This window comes from Saccostrea cucullata, unplaced genomic scaffold, assembly GCF_032062105.1.
Source record: "Saccostrea cucullata isolate Sc308-1 unplaced genomic scaffold, CSIRO_AGI_Scuc_v1 ctg102, whole genome shotgun sequence".
In the NCBI taxonomy this organism is placed as follows: domain Eukaryota; kingdom Metazoa; phylum Mollusca; class Bivalvia; order Ostreida; family Ostreidae; genus Saccostrea; species Saccostrea cuccullata.
The window spans coordinates 307,842-324,705 of NW_026938483.1; the positions used below are offsets into that span (position 1 = coordinate 307,842).

General features: G+C 31.0%; 2 protein-coding genes across 2 annotated transcripts; one reads left to right on the top strand and one right to left on the bottom strand.

The window, feature by feature from the left end:
- Positions 1-764: 764 nt before the first annotated feature.
- On the top strand, positions 765-8,703 carry LOC134250416 (sperm axonemal maintenance protein CFAP97D1-like). Its single transcript, XM_062732776.1, has 6 exons — positions 765-839; positions 1,079-1,198; positions 1,636-1,716; positions 5,403-5,521; positions 7,462-7,648; positions 8,014-8,703. The coding sequence occupies exons 2-6, from the start codon at positions 1,106-1,108 to the stop codon at positions 8,296-8,298; spliced, it is 765 nt and encodes a 254-aa protein (XP_062588760.1). The 5' UTR covers positions 765-839; positions 1,079-1,105; the 3' UTR covers positions 8,299-8,703.
- A 2,271-nt stretch (positions 8,704-10,974) lies between these two features.
- LOC134250392 (A-kinase anchor protein 14-like) lies at positions 10,975-16,488 on the bottom strand. Its single transcript, XM_062732743.1, has 4 exons — positions 16,219-16,488; positions 12,875-13,000; positions 12,087-12,139; positions 10,975-11,564 (listed from the first exon to the last, which is right to left on the bottom strand). Exons 1-4 carry the CDS (start codon positions 16,474-16,476, stop codon positions 11,480-11,482), a joined length of 522 nt encoding a protein of 173 aa, XP_062588727.1. The 5' UTR covers positions 16,477-16,488; the 3' UTR covers positions 10,975-11,479.
- Between the last annotated feature and the right edge of the window lie 376 nt (positions 16,489-16,864).

Genomic DNA, 16,864 nt, shown 5'->3' on the forward strand with positions numbered 1-16,864 from the left:
ATGACCGGAGGCGGATCAAGGTCAATGGAGCGGCGCTATCGATGAGGGCTGGGGTCTGGTGACCAAGTACACCCGGATTTTATACAGTGTCATCTGTACTAGATCGAACTCTGGTAAAAACCAGTCAAAAGGGGCCCACTGACACCGTTACTGGGTATTTATGCCCATTTTAAGGTTATGGTGTTACTTTTTATTGCACAAAAATGCGGATTATCAATTTCCAATCTTAAAAGCAAGTGAATTAACTGTAGGTCAATGACTGACAACTGTTCAGATTCTGCTTTAATTTGCATCTTCAGGAATGATAACAATCTAGCCTAATTATTTATTTTACCTAATTTTAAATAAATTGCGCTCACTGAGTTGAATTTGCAATAGGCCTAGATACTTCATTTTTCCAAGAGGAAGCAGGCTCTCTATGTCAGGGAGTTTAAAAATTCTGTCAAAAACTAGTGTCTTTGAATGATGAATATTGCAAAAATGCACAATTCACTGTACTTGCATGCTTGCGGAACTCCGATAATTTTTTTTAAGGTGACATAACATGTATGTATATATCCTCTCTCTATATATTTTTTTTTTATTTTACGACGAATAATCCAATACTGATGTTTTATCGATAGAATATTTTCTGTTTAGATATGTTAAAATATTTATTACAGACTTGTAAATGAATAAATCACTTAAATGTAATGGGAAGTCACAACCGTGAATAAATTTAAGGATGATCTAAGGGGAAATACTCTGTGTTGCCTATTCCGGGAAATTTTGACTATTATTTATCTTCCAAGCGTTTTTGTGATATTGACGGGCACATGTTTTCGGATTTTGACATTTTAGTAAGTAATTGATGTAAAGCAAGATTATTTTAATATATAAATTACATCGTTGATACATTTCCACTTGATTGATCTTAATAAGTTTACAGACTGGGAGATCCCAGTTGTTTTTTGCTTATTTTTAGTTAAGGTCTTGTCGTTATGGAGATTGTGCGTGATCACGTGACCAAGCAACTGAATAGTGTATAGACAGCATTGAATGCGTGTACAAAAATACATTTATTTACGTTTTTGTAGAGGAGGGGTACTAGTTGTAGATAGTAAAGATGCACAAAAGTTATCAGTCGATATTGCCGACCCACAATAAGCTCCTCCAGAAGCGATGGGACACAACATATTACGATGAACACAGGAGAAAGGTAATTAATCATTAGATCTCGTTATGTTTGAAGAAGGGGTCATTGTTTGTTTTATCAGTGTTTGGTGTAATCAGATGTAAATCTACTACTGATAATCGCCTCCTTCCATGACATCTCAAATATTTACTTGGAAAATTTTACAGCTTTTGAAGTTTTTTTTTGGAGATTTTAAAAAATTCTTTGAAAAAATAGGTTTTTAAAAAAAAAAATCGTTTTCACATTGTTTATTTCATTCATTCATATCAGGGACATAGATACAAACTATCCCTATTGCCATATACTTTTACTTTTGTTTGTAACTACTTTACTAGTAAATTAATTGTAGAAATAATTTTGTTATGTTGTAATATCTCTTCATAAATATTTTCCAGAAATCAACCTTTTTTTAACGATATAAATTTTTCGTTGTAAGTCACCATACATTAATTATTTTACAGGTGCGGACTGCAGCTCCAATGGTTGACACAAAGGCACCTCCCACGTACATGCACCTTCACCTGAAACTCAAAAAACTACAAGTACGTTATTCTTAATTTATTTTCACAGAATTCTTAAACCTGCGACAGTCATTTTTATAAAAACATTTTGGATTCCACTTACTACTGTAAATATATAAACTTTTTATTTGCAAGGACTTCATTTTCTTGTAATATGAGACTGTTTGCTTGATAAGAATGTTATTCTATAATACTTATAACTGTTAATTATTCTAGGTTACATTCAACAAAAACCTTGACTTCAAAAAAAATTTCTCATACACTTATATATCCAAATAAGAGGAAATTAACCTGTTGTAACAATTTGGTAATTTACACTATGAAAGAAATAAAGTGGTAAACACTTTTTTTGGGCTTTATAAATGGTTTTGAAAATTTGAGAACACTATTATAAACAGGTATCCAGACTTGATTTTATTATTAGATTTCAGGTTACTTGTATTTTATTGTAAGTTTGAAGTTTACTTGTATTTTATTCATGTAAATTTAAATGTAATCCTAATGTTGACCAATTACTTTTGAAATAAAACATCAATAAGTGTCAGATTCAAAACATAAAATAGACAATCCAATAGATTAAATCGTAAGTTTCCCCAGACTTATTTTATATGTCATTGTTGACTCAAAATCTTTCAATTTAGACTCATAAAAGTATATCTGTATTTGAGAATTATGAGATCATGAAGTCCTGGGGGTTTAAATTTCTGCCTGCTCAACATACAGACAAAAAGGGAAAACTGTCATAGAAATCCCAACCAAAGCCTATTTATCTGTGCAAATACAAAATGGAAACTACATTGAGTTGTTCATTTTATGTGTGAATTCAGAAGAAACAAACTTTATGAAAAATTATTATACAGCCCTGCCTCGCTTCTCATGGTATTTCTTAAATGCTAGATTATGTATTGTGCGTTTAAGAATGAACATTAATTTGATATTTCAATTAATATTTTGTATCTGTGTTGAAAATCATGTATATTTGTATTTGAACCTCCTATTTCTTACGTTGAGCTGCCTAGGTTAAATATTTTAATTGCAATTATTTTACAATCTGCTCACTAGAGTGGGAGAGCCTGTTATAAGCATTTCTTAGTAATTTAGTGATTCTTTAGTAGAAAACTGTGGTTTTAATGTTTGAAAATTTAATTGAGACATGGAACTAACCTGCCGATTTATGACACAAGCAATTTCCATTTTTTAGAATGTTACTGTTAACCGGGAGAGAGCCCCTTTATCAGATTTCAATACCTTAGTATTAAAGTGTCACATACATCAAGTTTATGAAAAAATCAAAATCTTAAATCTATAATGAATAATGTTAAAATTAAAAGAGGGATCAATGGGCCCTCTGACCATTTTTTATAGTGACTATTTTATTTTCATTGTTTTACCTGCATAAGCGTTTTTTAAATAAAGAGCTTGATTTTTTTAATTAAAGCCCTTTAAGGTCATTGAAGCAATCTGGGATTTATACATGGAACATTGCATATCAGCAATCAATTAAACTAAAGTGGCAGGCATCCATATCACATATAGCACCCCCTGTACATTCTGATGTAATTGAATGATTTACAGAATTAAATGGAGCACCCAGTCACTTTGATATAATCAGACTCTTCATCCCTGCTGGTTCTCACTCTGTAGGGGGGAAATTTTAATGGGGCTATGGAGATTTATGCATTTAAATCAATAAGAAGTCAATAACCCACATAAACATTTTACTATTTTCCTGAGGAGAATTAATCAATGACAACATTCATTGTCTAAAGAATTCCCCTCCTGATCAATTCATTCATTGTAGATTAACATGCTTTAATTGTAATCAGTTAGAGGTACATATGTATTACTAGTTTTAAACACCAGATGTCCTGTAACTAGTATATCATGCAATATTTATCCATCTAAGAACAGATAAGTACACCAAAGTGAGACCTTAAGTTCTATTTGTATAAAGAATGTGGTCCTTGTATAATGTGGTTTTATCAACCTGTTGGATATATCTTGTAAATTTCCAAGTCTTAGGGAAACATGAAAAGTATCTGCCAATAGTCTATCAATATTTCATTTACAATATGAAGTTAATAAAGAATTAACTACAAGTTTCTTCTGTGTTAGGTGTGTTTGTTTGTTGCTAATGCAGAGAACTGAACAAAAAGTTCATAATACAGAAAATGACACTCGACACCTAACTGCAGTGTTTCCCTGATATAGAAATATAAAAAGCTTTTTGAACCATTACATGCCTGCATTCTTAGATTTGGATTAAATGCCTGCTTTATTCAAAGCCTAAATGGCATACACTTATATACAATAGTCCCTTTTATAATCCACATTCACCTAACCTAAAGTAAACGCACTAATCGTGAAGGGCCGCTGAGATATATAATGGTTTAAATATTCGACTCCCCCTCAGCCCTCCTGGCTGATAATGGTCGCACTATTAACAAAATAACACCATAGTCTAGTGCCTGCTCTACCCTCATAAAACAGCCCCGGTTATATTATCTATAATACATGTATATATAGTTCCATTCGTCAAACAACATTAATTCTCACTTAGCAGTTAAATCTTCAGAGTTTAAGAGGTTTGTTCATCTATTTAAATAGCTGGACAGGCAAATGTTGGTTTTTAATTAGTGAGATTTGAGTTCCTCTTACTTTTTAGTCTAGATATGCCAAACTTAAGGGCTCTGCCAGAAAGAACTTGTAGTAAGACTTGGATTTGAACCTCGTTACATGTTCCGGTCTTGATTTTTCATGAAAAAAATTTCTGTACATTCTGTACCTGTCCATGTTAGCAAGTAACATTTATGTTACGCATGCGTGTTTTTACCTTTTTATTATCAGCTTTTTTAAAAATATACCAAAGGCATGTAAAGAATATGTTTATGTAATTTCAGATTAATTACATTGTAGTAATATCCATATGTGTCATGATATATCCAGCTTTCTATGATAGATTGATTGTATATTGTTTAATATTCCTCTCGAGAATTTTTCACTCAATCATATGGAGATGCCACCACTTGCTGATGACGAGAGCTGCAAATTTTGTCCTGTACTCAGCACTCAGGGCCTTTGAGCTATGAGGGATCTTTTTTGTGCCAGCACCTACTGCAACATGGGACCTCGGTTTATATGATCTCATCCTAAGGACCTGTCTCCATGTCCCACAGTGGGATTTGAACCCGCGATGTAAGGATCAACTCCTTATGCCGCAACTCTAGAGCAGATGCTCTGACCACTGTGCCACTTGGGCGACCATAATATTAAAGGATAAAGGAGAAAAATGACTTATCTATCCTCATATATAAAGCAATAGACAAATTTAACTAAAACAAGACCTGTTAACTTCATAAAACAATGTGTATGTAAATCGAAGGAGATAGAATCTTGATTTTATTTAAGGTTCCTTCTCCAACTTCTCACTTAAAAAAATATTTCATTAATGCTTATTACAGCATTATACAAAAACTCCTTCATATACATATACAATTAAAATTCACCAATCTTCAGCAGTCCTTTCAGGGCAAAATTTGACTCAAACTTAAAAATTTAATTAAGGAATAATTTTAATTTTAACTAGTTAGAGTTATCTCTCTTATCAATGTATCAGTGAGCCTTAAGTAACATTGATGAAGAACCAATGAAATATAAATTTATTTAAATTGTTTGTAATTAAAATAGCTTTTTTGTTGGTATTACAGTTAGAAGAAGAACGACTAGCGACGATAGAAAGAGACAACCGAATCTTACTAGAAAAAATGTCTTACATAATGAGGACTAGAGGTCGGGTAGACAATAGGAATATGTACGAATATAAAAGGTGAGTGTGTGTTATCTATGGATTAATTATTCACTTCATGGAAATCGGCAGAATATTTCTGATTTTTAGATAATCATAGCTATGCAAAGGACTCTGCATCCAATAAATTTGATAATAAATATCTGTGATAAAGTTATTAGTTTAGTGAAAAAGTTGGTTCATTGAACTGTATGATAGGAGCTTCCTCATAAGTAGATACCAGGGGGGGTATATCATCTCAGTACACTTGGTCCTTTGATCCTCAGCAGGTATTGCCATTGGAGATCCTTCATTTGATTAAAAGAACGTCTTTTATTCACCTCTTCCTGGGGAAATTAGGTAGGGAATCTCTTTGAGGACATGGTACCTTATCCTTGACAGGGGCTTTGTAATCACATATACTCTATGTCATACTCTCTTCTCTTTACAAGAAAACACAAAATTGGGGGGATAATGCAAATTAAGTGCCTATTTATTTATATAATCTTTTCATGCATGGAGAGAGTTTTTCAATCATTTTAGGTTCATTGTTAATTTAAAGGAATTAGATTTAAAAAAATATATGTGGAATAGATCGATAGCCTACGAAAAACCCATCAAGTGTGAATATTTAATGTTCGGCTGATTGGGGCATCATGAAACTTTGATGATGTATATACAGAAGATAAAGCTATTGATGAATACTTTATAAGCATTGTTCTACGAGTGTGAAGAAAGTCTGAGCCTCATAAAGATTACCCAGAAGCCCTCTGTTAAGTGAAACTGAAAAAGATCAATTCTTCATCAAGGCTTTTAAAATGTATGATCTTCCTGAACAATACACATCATTGATTTGTCAGACAGTAATTTCTTCTTGTCTATTAAAATTGAATAATATTCATAAAAGAATTCTCACATCATTGTTAGAGAGGGACCAGAAAGGGAATCGATTATAAACTCAGAAAAATAGACTCACACAAAGGGAGATAAATTAGGCACAAACACACTCCAAGGGAGATAAATCAGACACAAACACACTTCAGGAGAGATAACCAGACACCAAGAGGGAATCTATAGATAAATCATTAACACAATGATTTTTTTGGATGGTTGATTTATGTCATGTGACCAGTAATTTGTTGTTTTCCAGAGACTGTCCTTAAACATGTTAAAAAGATTTTTAAAAATCTGGGTTAATTGATGTAAATATGTCACACAGAATCTATTTTCTGAACTTTCTGAAGTGACAGCCATCAAAAGCCACTTGAAGGCAGTCAACATCAAGTCCAGAGTTTGATCCTTCCCACAACACTGGCATTTAAATGTTGTAGTTTTCCTTAACTTTATGGTTTAGAGTGCTATATTATTGTAATTTAAATAGGTTTGAAATTCAAGAGAAAGTTAAGTTTAAAGTAACTTTAAGAGTTGTCTAAATTCTCTATTAGATTTAAATATCTTAGTTCTGAAATCATTTCAATTTAACTTTTATGTATCATTTGCAGAAACATTTTACAAATGACTTGATGGTTTGAATTTGCAAATAAAAGCCATTGTACACCACTAAACATGCAAATATTTTACAATGAGGTAGATCATTTGTACCTTTAATGGAGAATGAAATCAAAATTAAATATTAGACCTACATGCAGAGTAGTTTCATCTGATTTGTCACAACACATTTAGTACATAGCAAAATAAAGTTTATAGCTGATCCCAGATACATAATTGCTCTCTCTTTGCAAGTCAATTAGGATTTCTACTCAAGTTTTGCCTTTGAGAGACTCGGGCCTAAGCTTCCGAGAAAAATATTGTTTTGAGAAAGAAAGTGACATAAAAAAACTTATTTATACTGACTCATATTGCTTAGAAATTCCTAGATCATTTTATGACTGTTATTCAAATTACCCATTATGTTTCAAAGTTTTCATTTCATTTACTTTTAAACAGTGATTTATTAACTTTTGATTTTTTAACCCCTATAGTTTAAACAAGGAGAAGCGACAACGTGAGTTATTACGCGTCACTAAGGAGAACCAGGCTATTCTACAGCGAGTCACCATGAGACAGCCGGAATACAGTGCCAAACGGTGGGCAGATATCTGGGACGAGGAACAGAAATTCATTGATAACATCAGCCACTACCCCAAAAACTGGTGGCTCATGAAGAAGGTACCAGTCAATACCGTCATCAGGGAAAATTAATGTACTGTAAAATCACATATTTTCGTGGGGGTCAAATTTTCGAGGTTTAAGGAAAAAATCTTGGTTTGTGGGAACTTGATTTCATGGATGGAGAAGGTTTTAGTAGTAATGTATATTAACTTTTACATTTCATGGTGGTCATAAATTGGGTCTATTTGCCTTGAAAACAACAAAAATTAGTGATTTCACAGTATTGCAACAAAAAATTCAAGGCTTGATGACCATAACAAATAACAGTTATTCTTTAAAAACTTTGCATGCATAGTTGAGAGAAAAATAAAAATTCTGTATGCTTTAATCATTGGTCAGTGGATTTTTAATGAATATTTCAGGAGAGGACCAAGTCGAAACTTGAAAGTCGATCTCAGAAAACACGATCTAGTAAAGACCAAGACAGGCTGGATGAGACAGAGGAGGAGAAAAAAGAGGAGGAGAAAACTGAACTGAAAGAGAAGAAGCAGGAAAAGCCAGTCGAGAAAAAAGAGGAGAAGACAGAGTTAAAGGAGAAGAAGACTCAGGAGAAGAAGGAGGAGCCTAAGAAATCGACGTCCCCCGCGGAGCAGGCCGAATCACCAACAAAATCCAATGAGGAAAATCAAGACAAAATCGCTGAATAAGTATTCAACACAGACTAGAAATAAATCAACTTGTTCAGAGGAAACCAAATAACTTGTTCATCTGACACCTGTAATTGAAAATATTGAATTTGAAAACGAGGTACCATAAAAAAGATTAAATGTCGAATTTGGAAAGTATGTTTTTGTTCAAAGACTGTCAGAAGCTGCCAAACTGGTGTCTTAAATCTAAGTATTATTCATCTATTGAGTTTTTTGTATTTGATCACTGGAAAATATTTATATAAATAGACTAATGTAAATGGATTATATCCCCTTGTTTTTAACAAAACAGCTGACTTTTACTAGCTAGAGTACATATTACCTCATTGACAAGATATATTGTGAGTTCTATTATGAATACAAAAGGGTACTTAATTAGTGTTTCTGATCAACGTTTATTACGAATCTGTAGCAAGTATTTACTGTTTTTCTCAGATTAAATGTTTGTTATGAATCTGTAGGAAGTATTATTGTTTTATTTTCCGTCCAAATGTTGTTATAAACTGATCATGACAATGAATTCTCTATGAGATGTACAATCACAACATCCTGTGATATGCTGTGAATTTGATTCACGTTTTTTTAATGCCGAATCTGATTTTTATAATGATTTTGTTGTTGTTGCTTTGTTTGCTATTGTCCCTGTGATAACTCGACATTTCTACTGCCTCATGTGGAGCTGTTTTACTTGTGTGTTTAACTTTTCCTGGAAGAATCTTAATATGCGAGCAGTTGTACAGAAATTAATCAAACTAAACTATTTAACAACAGCAAGGTCAGAATAGAGTTAGGAGTTGCTCATTTATTAATGTCTGTTACTTTAGTTATAAATAGGATAATAAATTGGTCAAGAATTTAAACTTTTGAAAGAAAAATATGGTCATATGATTACACATATGTATTTTCATGTGAAATTTTACAATGATAATATACCTTTATCAAATTTAACTGTATGGTTGATGAACACTTAGGGGAAGTAACTCTTGCAGGGAAAGTAACTTTATTGTATCATTCTACTATTTTCCATTACATATCTGTAATCCTATTATTGTATGAATCAGTATTTCATGTATGTTACATGTAAAAAGCTAGATAGAACTTTATGTATCTTGTCTATGTTTATTTGAAATCTTTTTTTTTACCGATTGAATAAACTTAAGTTCATAACTTTCCGTGTTTTCCTGTGTTTGTTTTAAACAAATTTATATAAAATGTTCCATAAAGATAGACTTGTGGATATGTCAGACTTTTAAGTCTTATACAAACTTGTCCTTTAAGAGGTTGGTTCACTTTATGCATTAAATGGCCCTGTAGATATACCAATTGATTGATCAACACTTGATTTTCCATTTGAAGCATTAAAATAAAATAAAGAATTAGTGCTTTCATATCCTATGAAAAAATTTTCTCCTAAAAGTCCAAGTCTTGGAGAACTGGCTTTATGAAACTGCAGTGTTCTTAAATTTTTAGAAACAGGTACATGTATAATTAAGTACATGTACTTTCAGTGAAGAAAATATGAGTGCACTCTCTGATCTAAAAAAATAAAACATGCCTTTTAATCCTCAGAAATAGTTCTATCATTTACTTGTTGCATATTTTAGATTAGAATTTGCACTCTCTATTAAATATTGAAAGATAGCTTTAAAAATTGGCCGTTTTTGTAGACTTTTTCAGAATATGAGGAAATTGACACATTTCGTGACGTCAGAATCCATTGACTAGCCTGAATATTACATCATTTTTAATAGATACGCAGTCACCAAAGACCTAAGTGATATTCAATGCATTGTTAACTAAAACTATGCAGTTTCAGTTTTTCAGAAAATCACAGGGCCAAATAATTAAGGCAAAAGTGAACCTTGTTCTTTGTTTTGATATCTGCCAGGGGTTTGTTTTACAAAAGAACTTAACACAATTAGAAAGATGATTTAGATATTTAATGCAAGTAATATTCAAATGAACCATGAACTTTACAAAACTTTATGATCAACTATAGTTTTTGATTTTAGTCATAAGTTGTATTGTAAATCAGGTCCCAGAATTAAGCCTAATTGTTAGACATAAAAACATATCAATAAATATAAAATAAATATTTTAAAGTTTGAAGGATATTTTTTTAATTGTTTTATGTACCATATATACTCAAAAACAAAAATCTAAAGCAGATTTCAGTCAAAAACTCCAGTGTGCAGGTACAAAAAATAAATAAATTCTGAGGCAAACTCGAGAAGATAAGATTCTGGCATTACTTCCAGATTTAGGTGTTATAACAGCCAGGGCTTAATCAGAAACAAAGACTTATAATAGTTAGTGTACTGAAGTTGACATCTTGTTTGAAGCACATTTTATTATGATGGATATTAGATGCTCAATGTTTGTAAGCCCTAAAAGTAAAAGCAACAATTTTAAATACACAGACTAAAATTCTACATATATATAAATACATGTAGTCTGTTTAAAGGGGAATAACTCTTAAATTTGTTTTTCAAGTACTGTTCAGAAATGGATAAATACTGTGTACATGTACATTGATAATTCAATAATGTTAAATTTCTTATCTGATATTATGAATTCGATCAACTTTTATTTGAGTGTCATAACATCTTTGAAGATGCATTCACATTTTGTTAAAATGGGCACATTACTCAAAGAAAATAAAAAAAAAACACTGTATATTAAAAGTCCTTGAATGCAAAATATAAGGTATTTATTATGGACCAGTCAGTATTCACAATGGTTTAAGCAAAACATCTTAGTCATTAACTAGATGACATTTTGAATAGACATGATTGCAATACAACATTTTGTCAAATTATCCTAATAAAAACCTTTACTCTAAGTAATTCAAACATCATATTCATAACTTAAGATTTATCGCTCACTTTTCCATAAATTTCGAAAAAGATGCACATCATGATTTTTAGAAGATTTACAAATAAATACAATTTAAAAGAAATATTCTTTATAAAAAAAATCACAAACATAATTCCAGCTTCAGTTCATAGATTAATATAACAAATTATCAAAGTTTATACTAAAAAAAAATTTTCAAATGGATTATTCTTGCCTTTTCTCACAGATTTACAGTGATTTAATTGATTTAGCAACAGTAAAAAATATCACATCTTATAAATGGTAACATTGATTACTTGAATTTAATTCACTAATTTGTTGCCAATTAAAACTCGATGACCTGCATCATCATCACTTTGTTCTCTATAATGTCTTTTAACCACTTCTCACGGAACCTAGACTCTCCTGGTCTGCAAATTAAACAATTTTTTTTTTTTATGAATAAACAATTATATGCTTCTTATGTGTACATGTATATTGAAAGGAAATAAGCATAAAGTCTTCAATCTTTATGTATTTAATAACAACTTTGATTCCCTAAGACTGTAGGCTGGCCTTTATTGGTACATTGGACATGAATAAAAAATTACATTTACTATACTGAAGATCACTTATTTTTCGCAACACCTTATTTTTGCAAGATAGATATTTATTCTTTATTAGCATTAAGACAAAATTTTCATAAATTGCTTGATTTACAATAGCAGATGAATGATTTAAAATTCCCCACCCCCATCCCATTCCATCCTTGAAAATACACATAAAAAAGAATGTATAAATCTGATCATTGTTATTGAATAAGAAAACAGAAAAAGAAAGAGGTATGAACTTCTTGTTTTTCTGTAGAAAACACTTTCTAGTTTGTTAACATAGTGCATACTTAACACAGCACAGACGAAATGTTTTGTTTTAATTATTGAATTAGTACTTACTTGTGGACTAATCTGTGGGTTTCAAACACGTAGAATACATCAACAGGAAAAGTCTGAAACATAATTACACAATCATATCTTTAGAAACCATGGTTTTATCAAGAGTGGTAAACAAAAATTATATCATTTTTGAAATAAATCAGATTTCTATATATCTTGTAGTTTACTTGAGTATCAAGTTTATTGTAATTGATGTAAAATATAGGAGAAATAGCAATTTTAAAGCAAGAATGAGTGCACTTTTAATGTATGTCATTTGGAACCTTTTTCGGATTTTCATTTTAAGTTTAGAATTACAATATATCGCTAAATTAATCTATAATTATTGTGCATGCACATGTTTTTGATATTTATATACCTTGAATTTTTTTATCATACATATTTCTATAATTAAAGACAACATCACTGAAAAGAACAAGTACTGTATAAGCCTTCAATTCCGGAAATTTGAACTAGACCACTTTCGAATTTAAGGTATTCGCAAATAGGTGGAGACATATATCACATGGAAGTGGATTGTAAACATTAATTAGCACATGACTTTTCCATACTCAGATTCTACATTATGAATTTAATTGGAGAAGAGAGTTCACTCTGATACAGAAAGTTAAGAAATTTATTTTTTGGAATGCTGCACCAGGTACTAACTCTAATCTTAAGTTCACTGATCCTTTATAGAAATTTCTTTATCTAGTAACCATGGCTACACAAAGCAATTCATGCAATTTATAACATTTTGTATTTATAAAATCTATGTGGGTTGGTAACATATTAACAAAATGACATACCCCGGGTTTAATTGAAGAAACAACAAAGGAGAAATAAACACATGCCGTGGCACGAGGAATGGGCTTCCTGCGGGTGGGGATGCTCCATCGCACACGGAATCTGTATCTGGTCAAACCAGTGGTCCTCTGAGAAGAAATTTTTTACAGTACAACCAGCTGTCCTATTTTGTAGGCAGAATTATGTGTGTAAGGCACATTACTGAGTTAAAATGTTTAGGTGAAATGGACAAAACTTTAAGAATGAAGTCATTACATGTTTAAATGCTTTTCTTTATCACAAACTTAGTGTGAAATTTCATTAACACTCATAACAGTTATTATATACAGTGTTTTAAGTAGTTCCGGATTGCAACCAGGATAACGCTCGCTGCATTGTTTGCGTAGGACTTAAACTTGATTTCTAAACTGAATCAAATAGTCCTTTACCTACCTTTTCAACCCCAATGGTTAAAAATGGTACACTATATTATAAAACTTTCGTACATTAAATATGCTCTTTTGAGCCGAAAATTTCAAGTAGTTCAGGTTATAGCCACTTAAAAAGACTTTTAAATTAAAATCATCAAAATTCATTATAAATGATCAATTTGAATCTACACTATCTACAATGAGATGCTTTACATGTAATTTATATATGTATTATATAAATAAAAATATAAAGGAGAAAACATGATGTTTGAGCAAATTTATTGAAAATGAAAACATGAATTAATCTCAACATGAAGTGAACTTGCGCTTCTATGTATACACTTTCTCAGCCCTTTTGAAATCAATTTAAGGATGTACAACACACCTACCCTAAAAAATTCCTGTCGTTTAATTTTCGTTATTTTTATATATTTAGTACATGACTATATCTCTTGCATGTATGCACATTTTGGACAAAATCGTTCGAGTGGTTTTTGGACAGGAACTTCCAAAAGTTACCCCCCATTAGTTGTTTACAAGGAGAGAAAATTTTTAATTATATACACAATAAACCTTGATTTTCAAAAAAGCCAGATTGATATAAATGTTTTTAAGCCATTTAAACAAAAACATTAGTCATCTTTATGATATACATATCATCAAAACAATTTTTAAAGACCTTTAAACTGAAAAACTATGAATTATCAAGTTTATTGTAATTTTTGTCAAAATATTGGAAGAAATAGCAATTTTAAAAAAATTAGGTAGCTTTTGTATGTCATCTTGTAAATTTTTGATAATTTTTTAAGTTTTGATTTATTACGGAAAATATATTGCTAAAATAAATCACGTTTCCGCGCGGTTTTGTGCACTTTGTTATATGAATTTACAAATACACATTAAAAAAATTAAATTGGAATTTTTTTGCTTCAAAAATATATTAACTTACAAATTTAAAAGTTCTCATATGTAAAGCATATTTAAATGTAGATTTTTGGGCAATTTTTAAGTACCCCTATCACCCCCACCCCTTCCTTTTTTGCGTCGCAGACCATTAGCGTTTGACGAAACGTCGTTTACAGTGCAAATATACTAGTATTTCGTCATTTGAATCCCGGAGTTATGCACTAGTTTTTAAATTCATGAATGCAGAATAAATATTGACTACTCTTTTTATATGTATCAGGAAAAAATTACTGAAGGATTTTAGTGTGTAGTCCATATATGTATGCGTTATGCACTCCATATCACATGAAAGTGGATTGTAAACAGTTTTGTTAAACATGACTTTTGATTTTTAATTTTATTTCTTTAATCTTATATTTAAAAAAATGGTGTATGTTCAACTCTCCTGTGATATAAATGGAATAATTGTAGTTTCTTTCATGTCATTATTTCAAACAAGACAGTATGTGGACAGTGGACATGGGGATACATCGACATTTGCATAGATGAAGGCCTAGTACACCCCTCATGATATTGTAACAGTGTTACGCATTCTTTCAATCAGAATGTCGTCGCAAAAAGTTAAAATGAAAATTCCCATGCACATTAACTTCAAAATATCAAACATTAAACTCTTCATCTATTTCAATTTATATGAAATCGCACATTTATATTTTTAAAAATCTTGTTTTGATTCGAGGAAATGCGATTCGACATTGTTGACAGAAAGTCAAACGATTTGCTGCAATAGGATATTCATAAATGCTGATAATTTCAGTACAAGTGAACAATTCTTTTCAATTCTATACTTACATTGTGTATATGAGGTCTATAGTATTCAATTCTCGGATTTATCAGGTCTTGCTGTAAATGTATCTGCTTCTGTGGAAAACCGTGAATAAAGGGAGAAAAATAAACATTTACATTTTAATCTTTTAATCAGTAAGGGTTTGAGAACAACATCGATTTTACAGTGTAAAAAGTTTTTTGTTTATTAATCTATTGTTGTTTTATTTAATTATATGAAAAACAATATTTATATCGTAGAGAAATTGTAATGAAGACCATTAATCGGAATGTTATATAGCAAATTGTACATAAGAGTTTCGGCAATGTAAAATAAAATTTTAAATAAAGAAAATGCACGCTCTTTCAAAAATACAATTATGAAATGAAATAAACATTAAAGGATGTTATTTTATGTTTTGCTTTTTACGGAGTTTAATCGGGTTAATTAAAAAAAATACTTATTGATTGAGTATGGTACGCACAATCACAGCCAAGCCCCATATCCCAATTTCTTTTGTGATTGATATACATCGGGATTGTTTTACTCGTCGTTTTGACGCTTTATTTTTGACGTTAAATTTGACTACGTCAAACGTTCAATTGAAATGAAATTTATAACAGTGTGTTGTACGTCTTTAATTATTTACAAATATTTCAATGAAAAATTAAATTATATTTTTGTCCTTTTTATTTATTTTTTTTAATCTTGTATGGTGTACAACTCCTTTGAGAAAACACCGTCCTTAGTAAATCCAGAACTACTTAAATTGGGATGTTGTGAAGATTGCTCATTATTTTGGAGATGCTTCATAGTATTAGGAAACCCAAAACTGGTGAGGGTCCTATCCACACTTCACCAATTAAAAAGGTACCCTTAAAAAGTTTCAAAAAACTCCTACAACTTTAGAAACAGCATGTAATATTTCTACTCAACGTAAATAAAGCGCTTCTGGTAGTAAACATTAAGCTGTTAACATGGAAAGAGAGACAGATTTTATGGTCTCGCTTTATCGTCTAGATTTTAGTCAATAAATTAAGCTTCGTTTATACAAAAGTTCACAAAAAACAGAAACCATTTTGTGTTTAATTTTCATTTTTAAACGAAAATTATCCGGAACTGCTTAAAATCCGAAACTACTTAAAGCACTGTATTCCTGCCAAAAAATATGACATTAGCCTCACTGACTTAAAATGATACAAACTTTGATGAATTCATGAATCTTTTGTTCAGCCTTTTCTGCAGAAAATTCAGATATAGTCAGCCATTTGATATTTTTGACTTCAAAGTTATCATCTCTGACAAATGTAGATTGTCTGGAGAACTCTTCTGCCTTAAGAGATTCGAATGTTTTCTCTCTTTCTGTTAGAGACAGGTTTGTCTCCAGTCGCTTTATGGCGATGTCAATCACCTCATCCACGAGTCTCTTGGCCTGGTCTGCATAAACATCATCTGTTGACATACTGAACCCTGTGAAAATAATAAAATCAAGATATAAATGAACTTCAGCATGGATTTATGATATCTCTGAAACATGCAGATTTAAAATAGGCGCTTGTTTTTAAACAATACACTAGTTTTTCAGTAGAAAACTAGTGCTAATTTATACAGTACGCTTGTTTTCCTTTTGGTGCCATATTCCCTGTAAGCTTCATTAAATAAGACAACCTCTATGCATTGAGATTTTAACAACATAAACAAAGAAGTGTCACAAAAATCATTTAAACTTTAGCATTGCACACGTGCACATGTGTAATGCATTTGTTCTCATGACCATATCGTCTTGTCTACACAATCTATATTTTTAACATACTGAATATTAAAGCATTTAATCCAAAATTATAAAAAAA